At 51.3% G+C, this 19,374-nt stretch overlaps 1 protein-coding gene across 1 annotated transcript; it reads left to right on the top strand.

Moving 5' to 3' along the window:
• Nucleotides 1-4,007: 4,007 nt before the first annotated feature.
• Nucleotides 4,008-10,785, top strand: MED21 (mediator complex subunit 21). Its single transcript, XM_075343692.1, has 4 exons — nucleotides 4,008-4,091; nucleotides 7,696-7,810; nucleotides 9,262-9,362; nucleotides 10,178-10,785. The coding sequence occupies exons 1-4, from the start codon at nucleotides 4,050-4,052 to the stop codon at nucleotides 10,352-10,354; spliced, it is 435 nt and encodes a 144-aa protein (XP_075199807.1). The 5' UTR covers nucleotides 4,008-4,049; the 3' UTR covers nucleotides 10,355-10,785.
• Nucleotides 10,786-19,374: the final 8,589 nt, after the last annotated feature.

The raw sequence follows: 19,374 nt of genomic DNA, 5'->3' as shown, positions 1-19,374 counted from the left end.
GCAGAATGAAAGCTGAGTTCTGATTGGTTGCTAAGGGCACTGAGGCCTGTTTTATCTTGAAGCCAAGTTTTTATTTTCCTTCTGATTGATCCATCTGGGTGTCTGAGTGTACGGACTAACCAGGCAAATGGAAAGAAGTGACAGTGATAAGTCACATATATTACATATATCACAACCACTGTGTGTACAGTATATATATATATATATATATATATATATATATATATATATATATTTACAGTTGAAACCCGAAGTCTCCACTCACTATAAATACACATCTGCAGAGTTTTCCCTCCGCTCTCTATACAAACACATCTGCAGGTTCTTCCCTCTGCTCTCTATAAAGACACATCTGCAGGTTTTTCCCGCCACTCTCTATAGACACATCTGCAGGTTTTTTCCTCCGCTCTCTATAAAGACACCTCTGCAGGTTTTTCCCTCCGCTCTCTATAAAGACACCTCTGCAGGTTTTTCCTCACTATCTGACATGAAATCAGAATAAACCTTTCCTCTTTTAGGTCAATTAGGAAACAAAATTATTTCTACTTGCCAAATACCAAATAATGAGTGAGAGAGAGAATGTTTTCAGACATTTTTATTCCTTTCTGCGCACTGAAGTTTCCTCCATGTCATTAGTATTTGGGGGCATTGCCCTTACACTGTGTGACTTGGGGGAAACGTTTTGGATCCTTCCAGAAGCTTCTCACAATAGTTGGTAGAATATGGGCCGATTCCTCCTGACAGAACTGGTGTAGCTGAGCCATGTTTGTAGGTCGCCGCTGCACCGGCCTTTTCAGCTTTGCCCATACATTTTCCATAGGATTGAGATCACGGCTTTGTGATGGCCACTCCAAAACTTTGGTTTTTTATCCTTAATCAACTTTGTAGCCAGTTTGGCAGTACCTTTGGGTCATTGTCTATTTGGAAAACCCATTTCCCAAGCTTTAAGTTCCTGGCTGATGTCTTGAGTTGTTGATTTAGTATTGCCACATAATCTTCTTTTCTTTTTTTATATCTATTTTGTGAAGTGCACCAGTCCCTCCTGCAACAAGACAACCCCACACCACGATGCTGTCTCCCCCGTGTGTCACAATTGGGATGATGTTCTTAGGCTTCAAAGCTTCTCCCTTTTTCATACAAATGTAATGGTGGTCATTATGGCCAAACAGTTCAATTTTAGTTTCGTCAGACCACAGGACGTATCCAAAAATTAAGATCTTTGTTCCTGTGTGCATTTGTAAACATTAATCTGGCTTTTTTCTTTTCCTTTTGGAGTAATGGCTTATTCCTGGCAGAGCGGCTTTTTAGCCCATGATGATACAGTACATGTTTCACTATGGATAATGACAGAATCTTACCAGCTTCCGCCAGCATCTTCACAAGGTCTTTTGTTTTTGTTCTTGGGCTGATATGCACATGTCTGACCAAAGCACGTTCATATCTGGTGCACATAACCCGTCTCCTTCCTGAGCGGTATGATGGCTGGACATTCCCATCTTGTTTGTACTTGCGGATAATTGTTTGTACAGATGAATGAGACACCTTCAGCAACCTGGAAATTGCATCCAAGGATGAACCAGACTTGTGCAAGTCTAAAATTCTCTCCCTGAGATATTGGCTGATTTCTGTTAACTTTTCCATGATGCCACACAAAGAAGCCGCGTGTTTCAGGTGAGCATTACAATACATCCACAGGTGTGTCTGTAATTAACTCAGATGTTCCCAATAATCCTATCAGAAGCTTCCAAAGATGTGACATCATCATATGGGCTGTCCCATATTGTTCAAATGCATAGTACTGTTAGTGTATGGAAACTTTTCACTTTGCAGAAAGTTATAAAAATGCCTGAAATCATTTTCTCTCATTCTTTTGGCATTTGGCAAATATAAATAATTTTGGTTCCTAATTGATTTGAAACAGGAAAGGATTATACTGATTTCATGTCAGACAGTGAGAAAAACCTGCAGATGTGTCTGTATAGAGAGTAAAGGGAAAAGCCTGCAAATGTGTCTGTATAGAGAGTAAAGGGAAAAACTTGCAGATGTGTCTGTATAGAGAGTGGAGGGAAAAACCTGCAGATGTGTCTGTATAGAGAGTGGAGGGAAAAACCTGCAGATGTGTCTGTAAAGAGGGCTGAGGGAAAAACCTGCAGATGTGTCTGTATAGAGAGCGGAGGGGAAAACCTGCAGATGTGTCTGTATAGAGAGCGGACGGGAAAACCTGCAGTTGTGTCTGTATAGAGAGCAGAGGGAAAAACCTGCAGATGTATCTGTATAGAGAGCAGAGGGAAAAACCTGCAGATGTGTCTGTATAGGGAGCAGAGGGAAAAACCTGCAGATGTATCTTTATAGAGACTGGAGGGAAACACCTGCAGATGTGTCATTATAGAGAGCGGAAGGAAAAACCTGCAGATTTGTCTGTTAGAGAGAGCGGAGGGGAAAACCTGCAGATGTGTCTGTATACAGATCAGAGGAAAACTGAGTGTTTAAGCTGTACATATATAAATAGATGGGAATTAGATCCAGACACTTTTGTTTTTTTCCCCCATAAAAGTCAAAATTGAGCGCCTGTATAAAGTGAGACACATGAGTAGTCGGCTCCATGATTTTAGTCATTATTGGATCCTGTTGCACCTTCTGTCATCTTTTCTTAATATTTTCTGCATTTTTTCGGTGTTGCCAAGGCAACCAGGTGTCTTAAGAAGACCCCCATCGACGCCATCTTTGCACTCCGAACGGCCCATCCACAAAAACTACAATTTGTCATGAAAAAAAAACAACAAACTCTGAAAATGAGAGAACTACAGGTGTCAGAAAACAGCAACACAAACACTGTCCCCATTAGGGCTCACAATCTAGAGCCCCTATTAGTATATTTTTGGAGTGTGGGAGGAAACGGGAGTACCTGGAGGAAACCCACACAAACACAGGGAGAACATACAAACTCATTGCAGATGGCGTCCTTGGTGGGATTTTAACCCAGGACCCCAGCGCTGAAAGACTGCAGTGCTAACCACTGAGCCACCACAAGACTGCAGTGCTAACCACTGAGCCACCACAAGACTGCAGTGCTAACCACTGAGCCGCCACAAGACTGCAGTGCTAACCACTGAGCCGCCACAAGACTGCAGTGCTAACCACTGAGCCGCCACAAGACTGCAGTGCTAACCACTGAGCCGCCACAAGACTGCAGTGCTAACCACTGAGCCACCACAAGACTGCACTGCTAACCACTGAGCCGCCACAAGACTGCAGTGCTAACCACTGAGCCACCGTGCATATATATATTTTGTTTTATTTATATATATATATATATATATATATATATATATATATATATATATATATATATATAATTTGCACATTTGGTGTCGCCATCATCGTACTGACCTGGAGAATTATGTTACTGGGTCATTACAATGAATGCTGCTAAAATACTAAAATAAAACCCAAAAGACGAGGGCAAAAGTGCATTTTTTTTGACCATTGCATCTCACAATGGCGTCTTTCCAAAATACAACTGGCCCCAAAAACAAAATACTACACACATAGGGCTAGAAAATAAAAAAAAACAATCGGGAGCAAAAATAAAAAAAAAAAAATAAAATCTCCCAGGAGGGAAGGGGTTAAAACTTTGCATCCAACTATTGTATCCACGTGTGCCACCTGGTGGATAATAGTAGCACTGCACTTTTTGGTTACGCCTCTCATTCACACACTTGGCCTCCAGTGGAGGTGATGTGTTTGTTCCTTTCTCATTCCCAGGTGGCCTCAGCTTTTCTTGAAGCAGCAGCGCAGATGGAGATCACTCCAGAACCTTAGAAACAGGCTCCTTCTGCACTTACACACGATCCTGCCTCTGTAGCACCAGTGTTAGTTTTGAATGATATCAATAAAGTTATTACATAAAAAAAAAAAAATTGATGAGTAAAAAAAAAAAAAAAAAAAAAAAAATGACGTTTAAGGTAGAAGCCACGCCTAGGAGCCGCGGGCCAATAGGAGAGCACGTCATAATCCTGGGCTCAGTTTCAGTTTTGCCCGAGTCAAAGATGGCGGATCGCCTGACGCAGCTGCAGGACGCGCTGAACTCGGTGAGTGATTGCCGGTGTCCGGTGCCCCCGAGCATTATGGGTTATCCGCTGTGCTGTGTAGAGCGGAGGGGAACGTGATACAGAGAAAAGCGAGAATTGACGTGGAATAATTACATGTTGTATTGTGCTGCGGTGTAATAGATGTGTGCTACACCCCAGCCCAATAGAATGTGTGTACTCCAGAGCTGCACTCATTATTCTGCTGGTGCAGTCACTGTGTACATACATTACTGATCCTGAGTTACCTCCTGTATTATACTCCAGAGCTGCACTCACTATTCTGCTGGTGCAGTCACTGTGTACATACATTACATTACTGATCCTGAGTTACCTCCTGTATTATACTCCAGAGCTGCACTCACTATTCTGCTGGTGCAGTCACTGTGTACATACATTACATTACTGATCCTGAGTTACCTCCTGTATTATACTCCAGAGCTGCACTCACTATTCTGCTGCTGCAGTCACTGTGTACATACATTACATTACTGATCCTGAGTTACCTCCTGTATTATACCCCAGAGCTGCACTCACTATTCTGCTGGTGCAGTCACTGTGTACATACATTACATTACTGATCCTGAGTTACCTCCTGTATTATACTCCAGAGCTGCACTCACTATTCTGCTGGTGCAGTCACTGTGTACATACATTACATTACTGATCCTGAGTTACCTCCTGTATTATACTCCAGAGCTGCACTCACTATTCTGCTGGTGCAGTCACTGTGTACATACATTACATTACTGATCCTGAGTTACCTCCTGTATTATACTCCAGAGCTGCACTCACTATTCTGCTGCTGCAGTCACTGTGTACATACATTACATTACTGATCCTGAGTTACCTCCTGTATTATACCCCAGAGCTGCACTCACTATTCTGCTGGTGCAGTCACTGTGTACATACATTACATTACTGATCCTGAGTTACCTCCTGTATTATACTCCAGAGCTGCACTCACTATTCTGCTGGTGCAGTCACAGTGTACATACATTACATTACTGATCCTGAGTTACCTCCTGTATTATACTCCAGAGCTGCACTCACTATTCTGCTGGTGCAGTCACTGTGTACATACATTACATTACTGATCCTGAGTTACCTCCTGTATTATACTCCAGAGCTGCACTCACTATTCTGCTGGTGCAGTCACTGTGTACATACATTATTGATCCTGAGTTACCTCCTGTATTATACTCCAGAGCTGCACTCACTATTCTGCTGGTGCAGTCACTGTGTACATACATTACATTACTGATCCTGAGTTTCCTCCTGTATTATACTCCAGAGCTGCACTCACTATTCTGCTGGTGCAGTCACTGTGTACATACATTACATTACTGATCCTGAGTTACCTCCTGTATTATACTCCAGAGCTGCACTCACTATTCTGCTGGTGCAGTCACTGTGTACATACATTACTGATCCTGAGTTACCTCCTGTATTATACTCCAGAGCTGCACTCACTATTCTGCTGGTGCAGTCACTGTGTACATACATTACATTACTGATCCTGAGTTACCTCCTGTATTATACTCCAGAGCTGCACTCACTATTCTGCTGGTGCAGTCACTGTGTACATACATTACTGATCCTGAGTTACCTCCTGTATTATACTCCAGAGCTGCACTCACTATTCTGCTGGTGCAGTCACTGTGTACATACATTACAGATCCTGAGTTACCTCCTGTATTATACTCCAGAGCTGCACTCACTATTCTGCTGGTGCAGTCACTGTGTACATACATTACATTACTGATCCTGAGTTACCTCCTGTATTATACTCCAGAGCTGCACTCACTATTCTGCTGGTGCAGTCACAGTGTACATACATTACATTACTGATCCTGAGTTACCTCCTGTATTATACTCCAGAGCTGCACTCACTATTCTGCTGGTGCAGTCACTGTGTACATACATTACATTACTGATCCTGAGTTACCTCCTGTATTATACTCCAGAGCTGCACTCACTATTCTGCTGGTGCAGTCACTGTGTACATACATTACTGATCCTGAGTTACCTCCTGTATTATACTCCAGAGCTGCACTCACTATTCTGCTGGTGCAGTCACTGTGTACATACATTACATTACTGATCCTGAGTTTCCTCCTGTATTATACTCCAGAGCTGCACTCACTATTCTGCTGGTGCAGTCACTGTGTACATACATTACATTACTGATCCTGAGTTACCTCCTGTATTATACTCCAGAGCTGCATTCACTATTCTGCTGGTGCAGTCACTGTGTACATACATTACATTACTGATCCTGAGTTATCTCCTGTATTATACTCCAGAGCTGCACTCACTATTCTGCTGGTGCAGTCACTGTGTACATACATTACATTACTGATCCTGAGTTGCCTCCTGTATTATACTCCAGAGCTGCACTCACTATTCTGCTGGTGCAGTCACTGTGTACATACATTACATTACTGATCCTGAGTTACCTCCTGTATTATACTCCAGAGCTGCACTCACTATTCTGCTGGTGCAGTCACTGTGTACATACATTACATTACTGATCCTGAGTTATCTCCTGTATTATACTCCAGAGCTGCACTCACTATTCTGCTGGTGCAGTCACTGTGTACATACATTACATTACTGATCCTGAGTTATCTCCTGTATTATACTCCAGAGCTGCACTCACTATTCTGCTGGTGCAGTCACTGTGTACATACATTACATTACTGATCCTGAGTTGCCTCCTGTATTATACTCCAGAGCTGCACTCACTATTCTGCTGGTGCAGTCACTGTGTACATACATTACATTACTGATCCTGAGTTATCTCCTGTATTATACTCCAGAGCTGCACTCACTATTCTGCTGGTGCAGTCACTGTGTACATACATTACATTACTGATCCTGAGTTGCCTCCTGTATTATACTCCAGAGCTGCACTCACTATTCTGCTGGTGCAGTCACTGTGTACATACATTACATTACTGATCCTGAGTTGCCTCCTGTATTATACTCCAGAGCTGCACTCACTATTCTGCTGGTGCAGTCACTGTGTACATACATTACTGATCCTGAGTTACCTCCTGTATTATACTCCAGAGCTGCACTCACTATTCTTCTGGTGCAGTCACTGTATACATATATTACACTACTGATCCTGAGTTACCTGCTTTATTATACTCCAGAGCTGCACTCACTATTCTTCTGGTGCAGTCACTGTATACATACAGGAGGCAACTCAGGATCAGTAATGTAATGTATGTACACAGTGACTGCAGCAGCAGAATAGTGAGTGCAGCTCTGGAGTATAATACAGGAGGTAACTCAGGATCAGTAATGTAATGTATGTACACAGTGACTGCACCAGCAGAATAGTGAGTGCAGCTCTGGAGTATAATACAGGAGGTAACTCAGGATCAGTAATGTAATGTATGTACACAGTGACTGCACCAGCAGAATAGTGAGTGCAGCTCTGGAGTATAATACAGGAGGTAACTCAGGATCAGTAATGTATTATCCTCCAGAGCTGCCCTCACTATTCTGCTGATGCAGTCATTGTGTACATACTTTACATTACTTATCCTGTATTTTCCTCCAGAGCTGCGCTCACTGTATAATCTGTGTTTTGCAGCTGGCGGACCAGTTCTGTAACGCGATTGGTGTGCTGCAGCAGTGCGCACCTCCCGCCTCATTCAGTAACATCCAGACATCGATTAATAAGGAGCAGCCCTCGAACCCGACGGAAGGTGGGTGAATGTTCTGTTGTCGCAGGGGGTCCCTGTGTGGTTGCGGGGGGGGGGGGTCCCTGTGTGGTTGCGGGGGGGGGGGGGGGTCCCTGTGTGGTTGCGGGGGCGGGTCCCTGTGTGGCTGCGGGGGGGAGGTGTCCCTCCCTGTGTGGTTGCGGGGGCGGGTCCCTGTGTGGTTGCGGGGGGGGGTGTCCCTGTGTGGTTGCGGGGGGGGTGTCCCTGTGTGGTTGCGGGGGGGGGTGTCCCTGTGTGGTTGCGGGGGGGGTGTCCCTGTGTGGTTGCGGGGGGGGTGTCCCTGTGTGGTTGCGGGGGGGGGGGTCCCTGTGTGGTTGCGGGGGGGGTGTCCCTGTGTGGTTGCGGGGGGGGTGTCCCTGTGTGGTTGCGGGGGGGGTGTCCCTGTGTGGTTGCGGGGGGGTGTCCCTGTGTGGTTGCGGGGGGGGTGTCCCTGTGTGGTTGCGGGGGGGGGTGTCCCTGTGTGGTTGCGGGGGGGGTGTCCCTGTGTGGTTGCGGGGGGGGGTGTCCCTGTGTGGTTGCGGGGGGGGGTGTCCCTGTGTGGTTGCGGGGGGGGGGTGTCCCTGTGTGGTTGCGGGGGGGGTCCCTGTGTGGTTGCGGGGGCGGGTCCCTGTGTGGTTGCGGGGGGGGGGTGTCCCTCCCTGTGTGGTTGCGGGGGGGGTGGGTCCCTGTGTGTGGTTGCGGGGGGGGTGGGTCCCTGTGTGTGGTTGCGGGGGGGGCGGGTCCCTGTGTGGTTGCGGGGGGGGGGGCGGGTCCCTGTGTGGTTGCGGGGGGGGGGGGGTTGTCCCTCCCTGTGTGGTTGCGGGGGGGGGTGTCCCTCCCTGTGTGGTTGCGGGGGGGGGTCCCTGTGTGGTTGTGGGGGGGGGGGGGTCCCTGTGTGGTTGCGGGGGGGGGTGTCCCTCCCTGTGTGGTTGCGGGGGGGGTGTCCCTGTGTGGTTGCGGGGGGGGGGTCCCTGTGTGGTTGCGGGGGCGGGTCCCTGTGTGGTTGCGGGGGGGGGGGTGTCCCTCCCTGTGTGGTTGCGGGGGTGGGTCCCTGTGTGTGGTTGCGGGGGGGGGCGGGTCCCTGTGTGGTTGCGGGGGGGGGCGGGTCCCTGTGTGGTTGCGGGGGGGGGGGGTGTCCCTCCCTGTGTGGTTGCGGGGGGTGTCCCTCCCTGTGTGGTTGCGGGGGGGGGGGGGGTGTCCCTCCCTGTGTGGTTGCGGGGGGGGGGGGTGGGGGTGTCCCTCCCTGTGTGGTTGCGGGGGGGGGGGTGTCCCTCCCTGTGTGGTTGCGGGGGGGGGGTGTCCCTCCCTGTGTGGTTGCGGGGGCGGGTCCCTGTGTGGTTGTGGGGGGGGGGGGGGGGGGTCCCTGTGTGGTCGCGGGGGGGGGGGGGGGGGGTCCCTGTGTGGTCGCGGGGCCTCCTCTGTTTCGCAGGCTTGTATTTCCCGTCTGTATCTTGCAGAATACGCTCAGCTCTTCGCCGCCCTCATCGCCCGCACTGCGAAAGATATTGACGTGCTCATCGAGTCTTTACCCAGCGAGGAGTCTACGGCGGCTCTGCAGGTGAGACGCTCTGCAGGCAGCGGGGGGCGAAGGTCAGCTCTGGGGTCGCCTGTCTTTACCAGTGATACCTCTAAGCTCATCTCTTTAAGGCTAGACTCAGACGAGTGTATGGCATGTGATGCGACAGCATTGGATGCGACATGCTAATGCCCCCCGGCTCAGGCTCTGCTGCGAGCGTGATCTGAGTGTCATGTGACTGTGAGCAGATCCTGCAATCAGGTCACAGCTGTGGAGGAGAGGTTGGGGTTAATCCCCCCCATCTCCTCCATTGTCAGCCTGTGTGTATATCGCACTGCACTGGGATAACATCTGAGTGCAGTCCGATGTATCTCTCGCACCCGTTCACTTGAATGGGTGCGAGAGATTTGGCTCTCGCATAAAATCGCAGCATGCTGCCGCTTTTCTCGCATCCAGAATCTGACCATCTGCTGCCCCTCATGGACTAACATTGGTCGGAGTGCAGGGGGAGATTTTCTCGCATTGCACTCGTCCGATTTTGACGCTCATGTGAGCAAGCCCTAATATTCGTTTTCCAGATCTCTGCTTGCTGTCACTGATTAGCAGCTTTGTTCTTTCCCAGCGCAGTCAGCTGAGGGTTTGTTACAATGTATCGGTGTAGATGTGATTTTGTGCTGCTGCTATACCCGGCTAACAGCGCAGCACTGACACTGCTACATTGTAACAGATCCATGACTCTTTCCATTTCATGACAGCAAGCAGAGATCCTGACCGAACAGCGGCGTCCATCTCCTCATGGAGCGTTTGGTGCCGGATTATCAGCGTGTCAGTGTTACAGGAGTTGTGTGTCTCTTTAGGCCGCCAGCTTGTACCAGTTAGAGGAGGAGAACCACGCTGCGGCGTCACGGCTGGAGGAGGTGGTGTACCGGGGGGACATGCTGCTGGAGAAGATCCAGACCGCGCTGGCCGACATCGCCCAGTCCCAGCTGAAGACGAGGAGCATCATCCACATGCAGCCGCTGCCTGAGAGCTAGCAGCAGGGGGCGCTCTCCCCTCTGGACTGATCCTGCGAGACAGCCACCGACACTGACCACGGACGTGGCGGACCCCCACCAGCGCTAAAGTAAAGGAGCCCAAAGATTTAGCGATTGCTGGGGTCTGCCCACCCCGATCCTCACGGACATGTTTTAGGGGATCACCCCATCATATTTAGACCTTAGAGTTGTAAAGTGGTAAATGCAGGGACCATTAATGGGGGGGGTGACCCCCGTTTAGCTGCCAGCCCCGGGTGTGATCAATCGGCCACATCTGTCCCCGCAGCCCCGTCTGGAGAGAAGGTCCTCGCCGTCCTTCCCATTCACCACCAGTAGGTGGCCCCGTCTCCACCTATAAATGAGGTCTGGTAGGTGGCGGGGTTTACAGCGAGGACGCGGCTCTGGATCCCGGGATCTCCTGTTTGTATGGGGGGGGGGAAGGGGAGGGGGGGGGGCAGAAATAAAATCAATTGATTGAAAGAAAAGTGAGTTCTATTATTTATAGTGTAAGATATAGATCGATAGATTTATTTTTTTTTTTAATGATCAATCCCTTAAAACCAACAGATGTCCGGGCTTCTCTAGACCGCGTGCTCTTAAAGGGGTATGTGCCTGTTTTTCTATTGACTTCTATGGGAGTGGAGAATCAGACGTGCGGCGGATAGGGGAGACTGCGCTCCAACACAGCCGAAGAGCTGAAGACTGTGTCCCAGGGGCGCACCATGTCCTCCTGCACCCGAGCCCTGATATCTCCTCTATCACCATCCAAAGGACACCGAGAGCTGGGAATACATAGGTGGAAAAGGGAGCCATCAGCTCTGTGCTCCACCAATCAGCATGTGGGGCTGAGGCCGCAGACACAATGACGTCACTGCATGATGTCAGCGCCCGAGAGGGAGGTGTGTAGTGCGGTGTGTTTTTTAGGTGTATGGGCTGTGTCCCTGTATATAGGGGGCTATGTGTGGGCTCGTGCTGTATATAGGGAGCTATGTGTGGGCTCGTGCTGTATATAGGGGGCTCGTGCTGTGTGTACATAGGGGGCTATGGGAAGGCACATGCTGTATATAGTGGGGGTTCATACAGTACATGGGGCAGCTGTGTGAGGGATTATTCTGTATATAGGGAGCTAGAGGAGGGCTCGTGCTGTATATGGGGGGCTAGGAGAGGGCTTGTGGTGTATATGGGCTAGACGGCTTGTGCTGTATATGGGGGGGGGGGCTAGAGGAGGGCTTGTGCTGTATATAGGGGGCTAGGAGAGGGCTTGTGTATATGGGCTAGAGGAGGGCTTGTGCTCTGTATGGGCTAGATGAAGGCTTGTGCTGTATATGGGGGGGGGGCTAGAGGAGGGCTTGTGCTGTATATGGGGGGGGCTAGAGGAGGGCTTGTGCTGTATATGGGGGGGGGCTAGAGGAGGGCTTGTGCTGTATATGGGGGGGGGGCTAGAGGAGGGCTTGTGCTGTATATGGGGGGGGCTAGAGGAGGGCTTGTGCTGTATATGGGGGGGGGGGGGGGGCTAGAGGAGGGCTTGTGCTGTATATGGGGGGGGGCTAGAGGAGGGCTTGTGCTGTATATGGGGGGGGCTAGAGGAGGGCTTGTGCTGTATATGGGGGGGGCTAGAGGAGGGCTTGTGCTGTATATGGGGGGGGGGCTAGAGGAGGGCTTGTGCTGTATATGGGGGGGCTAGAGGAGGGCTTGTGCTGTATATGGGGGGGGCTAGAGGAGGGCTTGTGCTGTATATGGGGGGGGCTAGAGGAGGGCTTGTGCTGTATATGGGGGGGGGGGCTAGAGGAGGGCTTGTGCTGTATATGGGGGGGGGCTAGAGGAGGGCTTGTGCTGTATATGGGGGGGGGCTAGAGGAGGGCTTGTGCTGTATATGGGGGGGGCTAGAGGAGGGCTTGTGCTGTATATGGGGGGGGGGCTAGAGGATGGTTTGTGCTGTATATGGGGGGGGGCTAGAGGAGGGCTTGTGCTGTATATGGGGGGGGCTAGAGGAGGGCTTGTGCTGTATATGGGGGGGTTAGAGGAGGGCTTGTGCTGTATATGGGGGGGGGGGGCTAGAGGAGGGCTTGTGCTGTATATGGGGGGGGGGGCTAGAGAAGGGCTTGTGCTGTATATGGGGGGGGCTAGAGGAGGGCTTGTGCTGTATATGGGGGGCTAGGAGAGAGCTTGTGTATATGGGCTAGAGGAGGGCTTGTGCTCTGTATGGGCTAGATGAAGGCTTGTGCTGTATATGGGGGGGGCGGCTAGAGGAGGGCTTGTGCTGTATATGGGGGGGTAAGAGGAGGGCTTGTGCTGTATATGGGGGGGCTAGAGGAGGGCTTGTGCTGTATATGGGGGGGCTAGAGGAGGGCTTGTGCTGTACATGGGGGGGCTAGAGGAGGGCTTGTGCTGTATATGGGGGGGGCTAGAGGAGGGCTTGTGCTGTATATGGGGGGGGGGCTAGAGGAGGGCTTGTGCTGTATATGGGGGGGGGGCTAGAGGAGGGCTTGTGCTGTATATGGGGGGGGCTAGAGGAGGGCTTGTGCTGTATATGGGGGGGGCTAGAGGAGGGCTTGTGCTGTATATGGGGGGGGGGCTAGAGGAGGGCTTGTGCTGTATATGGGGGGGGGCTAGAGGAGGGCTTGTGCTGTATATGGGGGGGGCTAGAGGAGGGCTTGTGCTGTATATGGGGGGGGGGGCTAGAGGAGGGCTTGTGCTGTATATGGGGGGGGGGGCTAGAGGAGGGCTTGTGCTGTATATGGGGGGGGGGGCTAGAGGAGGGCTTGTGCTGTATATGGGGGGGGGGGCTAGAGGAGGGCTTGTGCTGTATATGGGGGGGGGGGCTAGAGGAGGGCTTGTGCTGTATATGGGGGGGGGCTAGAGGATGGTTTGTGCTGTATATGGGGGGGGCTAGAGGAGGGCTTGTGCTGTATATGGGGGGGGGCTAGAGGAGGGCTTGTGCTGTATATGGGGGGGTTAGAGGAGGGCTTGTGCTGTATATGGGGGGGGGGGGCTAGAGAAGGGCTTGTGCTGTATATGGGGGGCTAGGAGAGGGCTTGTGTATATGGGCTAGAGGAGGGCTTGTGCTCTGTATGGGCTAGATGAAGGCTTGTGCTGTATATGGGGGGGCTAGAGGAGGGCTTGTGCTGTATATGGGGGGGTAAGAGGAGGGCTTGTGCTGTATATGGGGGGGCTAGAGGAGGGCTTGTGCTGTATATGGGGGGGGCTAGAGGAGGGCTTGTGCTGTATATGGGGGGGGCTAGAGGAGGGCTTGTGCTGTATATGGGGGGGGCTAGAGGAGGGCTTGTGCTGTATATGAGAGGGTTGTGGGAGGGCTTGTACTGTATGCGGGGGGGGGATGCAGCTGCAGTTTCATTTTTTTTTTTTTTTCTCCTTTGTTTTCTGGACAAGACATGACGTCATTGCTGATAGTCACCTGACATCATAGTGACCTCCGGCCCCTGCTGATGATGGCCGCAGTCACCTCCTCTCCTGAGCGTCTCCTTTCTTCTCCTCGCTCTCCGTCATGTGTGGCTGGGTCTCATCAGCTCGGAGTTCCCCTGGACAGGGCGGTGTACACAGACCGATAAGGGCCAGGCTGCTGCAGTCAGAGCCAGCCACTTATGGGTTAAATGCTTCTCATATCTGCGAGGTCTCATCGGATAAGGTGATGTTCTGAATTTCACCCCCTCTTTATTTTTAGAGACCTGCACAAAGACTCCCAGTCAGTGAATAGCAGCCATTGTCCAGTAACGTGTAATACATGATCATCATAACATACATGATGGCATCTGGGTATACAGGCGTCCGGGATATGGGGCTACAACACCCGGGCATTATACAGGCGTCCGGGAGGTGGGGCTACAACACCCGGGCATTATACAGGCGTCCGGGAGGTGGGGCTACAACACCCGGGCATTATACAGGCGTCCGGGAGGTGGGGCTACAACACCCGGGCATTATACAGGCCCCCGGGATATGGGGCTACAACACTCGGGCATTATACAGGCCCCCGGGATATGGGGCTACAACACTCGGGCATTATACAGGCGTCCGGGATATGGGGCTACAACACTCGGGCATTATACAGGCGTCCGGGATATGGGGCTACAACACCCGGGCATTATACAGGCCCCCGGGATATGGGGCTACAACACCCGGGCATTATACAGGCGTCCGGGAGGTGGGGCTACAACACCCGGGCATTATACAGGCGTCCGGGAGGTGGGGCTACAACACCCGGGCATTATACAGGCGTCCGGGATGTGGGGCTACAACACTCGGGCATTATACAGGCGTCCGGGAGGTGGGGCTACAACACTCGGGCATTATACAGGCGTCCGGGAGGTGGGGCTACAACACCCGGGCATTATACAGGCGTCCGGGATGTGGGGCTACAACACCCGGGCATTATACAGGCGTCCGGGATGTGGGGCTACAACACCCGGGCATTATACAGGCGTCCGGGAGGTGGGGCTACAACACCCGGGCATTATACAGGCGTCCGGGAGGTGGGGCTACAACACCCGGGCATTATACAGGCGTCCGGGAGGTGGGGCTACAACACCCGGGCATTATACAGGCGTCCGGGAGGTGGGGCTACAACACCCGGGCATTATACAGGCGTCCGGGAGGTGGGGCTACAACACCCGGGCATTATACAGGCGTCCGGGAGGTGGGGCTACAACAGCCGGGCATTATACAGGCGTCCGGGAGGTGGGGCTACAACAGCCGGGCATTATACAGGCATCCGGGAGGTGGGGCTACAACACCCGGGCATTATACAGGAGTCCGGGAGGTGGGGCTACAACAGCCGGGCATTATACGGGATGGGGGGAGGAGGAGTTGTGGCACCGGGCATTATACGGGATGGGGGGAGGAGGAGTTGTGGCACCGGGCATTATACGGGATGGGGGGAGGAGGAGTTGTGGCATCGGGCATTATACGGGATGGGGGAGGAGGAGTTGTGGCACCGGGCATTATACGGGATGGGGGGAGGAGGAGTTGTGGCACCGGGCATTATACGGGATGGGGGAGGAGGAGTTGTGGCACCGGGCATTATACGGGATGGGGGAGGAGGAGTTGTGGCACCGGGCATTATATGGGATGGGGGGAGGAGGAGTTGTGCCACCGGGCATTATACGGGATGGGGAGGAGGAGTTGTGGCACCGGGCATTATACGGGATGGGGGAGGAGGAGTTGTGGCACCGGGCATTATACGGGATGGGGGAGGAGGAGTTGTGGCACCGGGCATTATACGGGATGGGGGAGGAGGAGTTGTGGCACCGGGCATTATACGGGATGGGGGAGGAGTTGTGGCACCGGGCATTATACGGGATGGGGGAGGAGGAGTTGTGGCACCGGGCATTATACGGGATGGGGGGAGGAGGAGTTGTGGCACCGGGCATTATACGGGATGGGGGGAGGAGGAGTTGTGGCACCGGGCATTATACGGGATGGGGGGAGGAGGAGTTGTGGCACCGGGCATTATACGGGATGGGGGAGGAGGAGTTGTGGCACCGGGCATTATACGGGATGGGGGAGGAGGAGTTGTGGCACCGGGCATTATACGGGATGGGGGGAGGAGGAGTTGTGGCACCGGGCATTATACGGGATGGGGGGAGGAGGAGTTGTGGCATCGGGCATTATACGGGATGGGGGAGGAGGAGTTGTGGCACCGGGCATTATACGGGATGGGGGGAGGAGGAGTTGTGGCACCGGGCATTATACGGGATGGGGGGAGGAGGAGTTGTGGCACCGGGCATTATACGGGATGGGGAGGAGGAGTTGTGGCACCGGGCATTATACGGGATGGGGGGAGGAGGAGTTGTGGCACCGGGCATTATACGGGATGGGGGGAGGAGGAGTTGTGGCACCGGGCATTATACGGGATGGGGAGGAGGAGTTGTGGCACCGGGCATTATACGGGATGGGGGGAGGAGGAGTTGTGGCACCGGGCATTATACGGGATGGGGGGAGGAGGAGTTGTGGCACATGGGTAGCAGCTTTTTGGATGGAAGTGCCGTATTATCCAGGCCAAGTCTCCATTTAGCCCCATCTGACAGACGTCAATAAGTGTTGTCATTGGTGGGTTTTCCTACAAGGGCCGCTCTATGTCCCCCCCCAGACCTCCCCTCCATGTGTGGATCATGTATCAGCCATTTCTTCGCCTGGAGGTAAAGACGTCAGGATGCTATAGGAAGGTGTGAGGAGGAGGGGAGGGGATGGCGGAGGGCAGCAGCCATCTCATCAGAACATGAAGGAGTCTGTCCAGGAACACTGCTGTCATTGTGTGCGGTGGGCGAGATCCGGGGGTGAGGTCACCTCCAAAATATCTGTCTGTCCTCTCTCCCAGAATAGGTGGAGTTTATGGAGTCGGAGGCGCTGGATAAAGTTTTTAAATGGAATTTATGGGATTGCCTGGGACTAAAAGTGCGCCTCACGTGTTCTTCAGGTTGTGGTTGGTATTGCAGCTTGGTCCCATTTACTTCTGATTGAACCTACAGACCAGTGGGGCGCGCTCTCTCCCGGGATATCAAGCACTCGCACTATACCCAATCGAACAGTGCTGATGCTCATTCATCACTAGTGGCCACCATTATTTCCAGCACGGCCTTACCTCTCTTGGGCCTGGAGGTCACTAGATCTTCACAGGAGCCGCTGGATCCTCTTCATCCTCAATGACGACATCTCAGAGCTGATAGAGGTTACAGACCTTCCCTCCTCCACCTTCCATGTGAGGAGGCTCCACAGATGCTCCATAGGGTTTAGGTCTGGAGACGTTTGGCCGGTCCAGCACCTTTACCCTCAGTTTCTGTAGCGAGGCAGTTGGGGTCTCGGAGGTGTTTGGGGTCATTGTGTTGGAAAATGAAGGGAGGGATCCTGCTCCGCTTCACTATATTACAGTACATGTTGGCATTCATGGTTCCCTCAATGATCAGTAGCCCCCACAGCTGGCAGCACTCATGCAGCCCCAAACCATGACCCTCCACCACCATGCCTGACTGTAGGCAAGACACACTTGTCTTTGTCCTCACCTGGAGCCGCCGCACACACTGACACCACCTGTCCCAGATAAGTTTATCTTGGTCTCATCAGAGCACAGGAAGGTTCCAGGAACCCATGTCCTTAGTCTACTTGTCTTCAGCAATCTGCACCTTTCTTGTGCATCATCTTTAGTAGAGGCTTCCTTCTGGGATGACAGCCATGCAGACCATTGTGGTGCAGTGTGCGGTATATGGTCTGAGCACTGACAGGCGGACCCCCACCCCTGTAACCTCTGCACTCATACGCTTTTTTTTTATAAAGAGACAACCTCTGCATATGACGCGGAGCTCGTGCACTCGGCTTCTGTGGTCGGCTATGGTGAGGGCTGTACTGAGTGGATCCTGTCTGGTTATACCTCTGTATGGTCTTGGCCCCCGTGCTGCAGCTCAGTGTCAGGGGGGTGACAATCTCCTTATAGCTTTGGCCATCGTTATGTAGAGTAACAATTTTTTTTTCTCTCAGCTCCTCAGAGAATTTCACATGGTATACGAGCTGCACACCGACACCGCACATTGCATACGAGCTGCGAACCGACACCTCACAGTGCATACGAGCTGCGCACCAACACCGCACAGTGCATACGAGCTGCGCACCGACACCGCACAGTGCATACGAGCTGCGCACCGACACCGCACAGTGCATACGAGCTGCGCACCGACACTGCACATTGTATCACAGGGTCAGATCATCAGTGTTGTTCCATGAAAACATAATATTTACACAAATGTGGGGGTGTACTCATTGTCGTGGTACACTATGTATGTATGTATATATTCCTGCGGTATCAGCGAGGGACGGGCCGAGCTATAAATACTCACATATTTGCAGACGTCACATAATAGGAAAGGAATGCAGTCAGTGCTGGGTTGGGGTGGAGTGACACCGCTGCCGTATTGTCGGAGGCTGCTTTACCAACTGAACATGCTTTCCTGTCCTCCTACTAATTGGATAATTCCTCACTGTGCAGAGGAACACGCCCTGGAAATCAGGAATGCTGCATGAGCTACGCTGCACTGTGCCTTTAAGAGTTTCCACCCAACTTTCCACATACGCTTTATGGCAGTACTATGTATAATGGTATTATTCAGGTTTAATATAGCACTACTATTATAGCAATATGTGGCAGTACTACTTGGGCATCTTATGGTGATTATTTAGACTTTGTATTGGCGCCATATATGACGGTATTATTTATACTCTGTATAGCACCGTTAACATATTGCTTAACAGTGCACTGCTGGGCGGTATTATTTATACTCTGTATAGCATTGTTAAGATACTGTATAATGGTGCACTGCTGGGTGGTATTATTTATACTCTATAGCACCATTTACATATTGCTTAACAGTGCACTGCTGGGCGGTATTATTTATTCTCTGTATAGCATTATTATGATACTGTATAGCAGTGCACTGCTGTGCAGTATTATTTATACTCTGTATAGCATTATTAAAATACTGTATAACAGTGCACTGCTGGGCGGTATTATTTATACTCTGTATAGCATTATTAAAATACTGTATAACAGTGCACTGCTGGGCGGTATTATTTATTCTCTGTATAGCATTATTATGATACTGTATAGCAGTGCACTGCTGTGCAGTATTATTTATACTCTGTATAGCATTATTAAAATACTGTATAACAGTGCACTGCTGGGCGGTATTATTTATACTCTATAGCACCATTTACATATTGCTTAACAGTGCACTGCTGGGCGGTATTATTTATTCTTTGTATAGCATTATTATGATACTGTATAACAGTGCACTGCTGGGCGGTATTATTTATACTCTGTATAGCATTGTTAAGATATAAAGATACTGTATAAGGCCTAAAACACACTTCCGCAAAAAAAATTGCGTGTGACACGGTCCGTTTTTCGGGTTCGTGTTCCGTATTTTTGGGGCGTTTCTCCGGTACGTATGGCATCCGGGTGATGGCGTATGCGAGCCGTGTGTACGTGTAAAATGTCCGTGTACGTGGAATGTCCG

Source organism: Anomaloglossus baeobatrachus, chromosome 4 (assembly GCF_048569485.1).
Source record: "Anomaloglossus baeobatrachus isolate aAnoBae1 chromosome 4, aAnoBae1.hap1, whole genome shotgun sequence".
Classification (NCBI taxonomy): domain Eukaryota; kingdom Metazoa; phylum Chordata; class Amphibia; order Anura; family Aromobatidae; genus Anomaloglossus; species Anomaloglossus baeobatrachus.
This window is presented reverse-complemented; position numbering and strand designations above follow the sequence as displayed.

Coding starts and splice junctions, on each gene's coding strand:
- MED21 (XM_075343692.1), top strand. CDS start 4,050: ATGGCGGATCGCCTGACGCAGCTGCAGGACGCGCTGAACTCG. Junction 4,092..7,695: donor TGCAGGACGCGCTGAACTCG/GTGAGTGATTGC, acceptor TGTGTTTTGCAG/CTGGCGGACCAGTTCTGTAA. Junction 9,363..10,177: donor AGTCTACGGCGGCTCTGCAG/GTGAGACGCTCT, acceptor GTGTCTCTTTAG/GCCGCCAGCTTGTACCAGTT.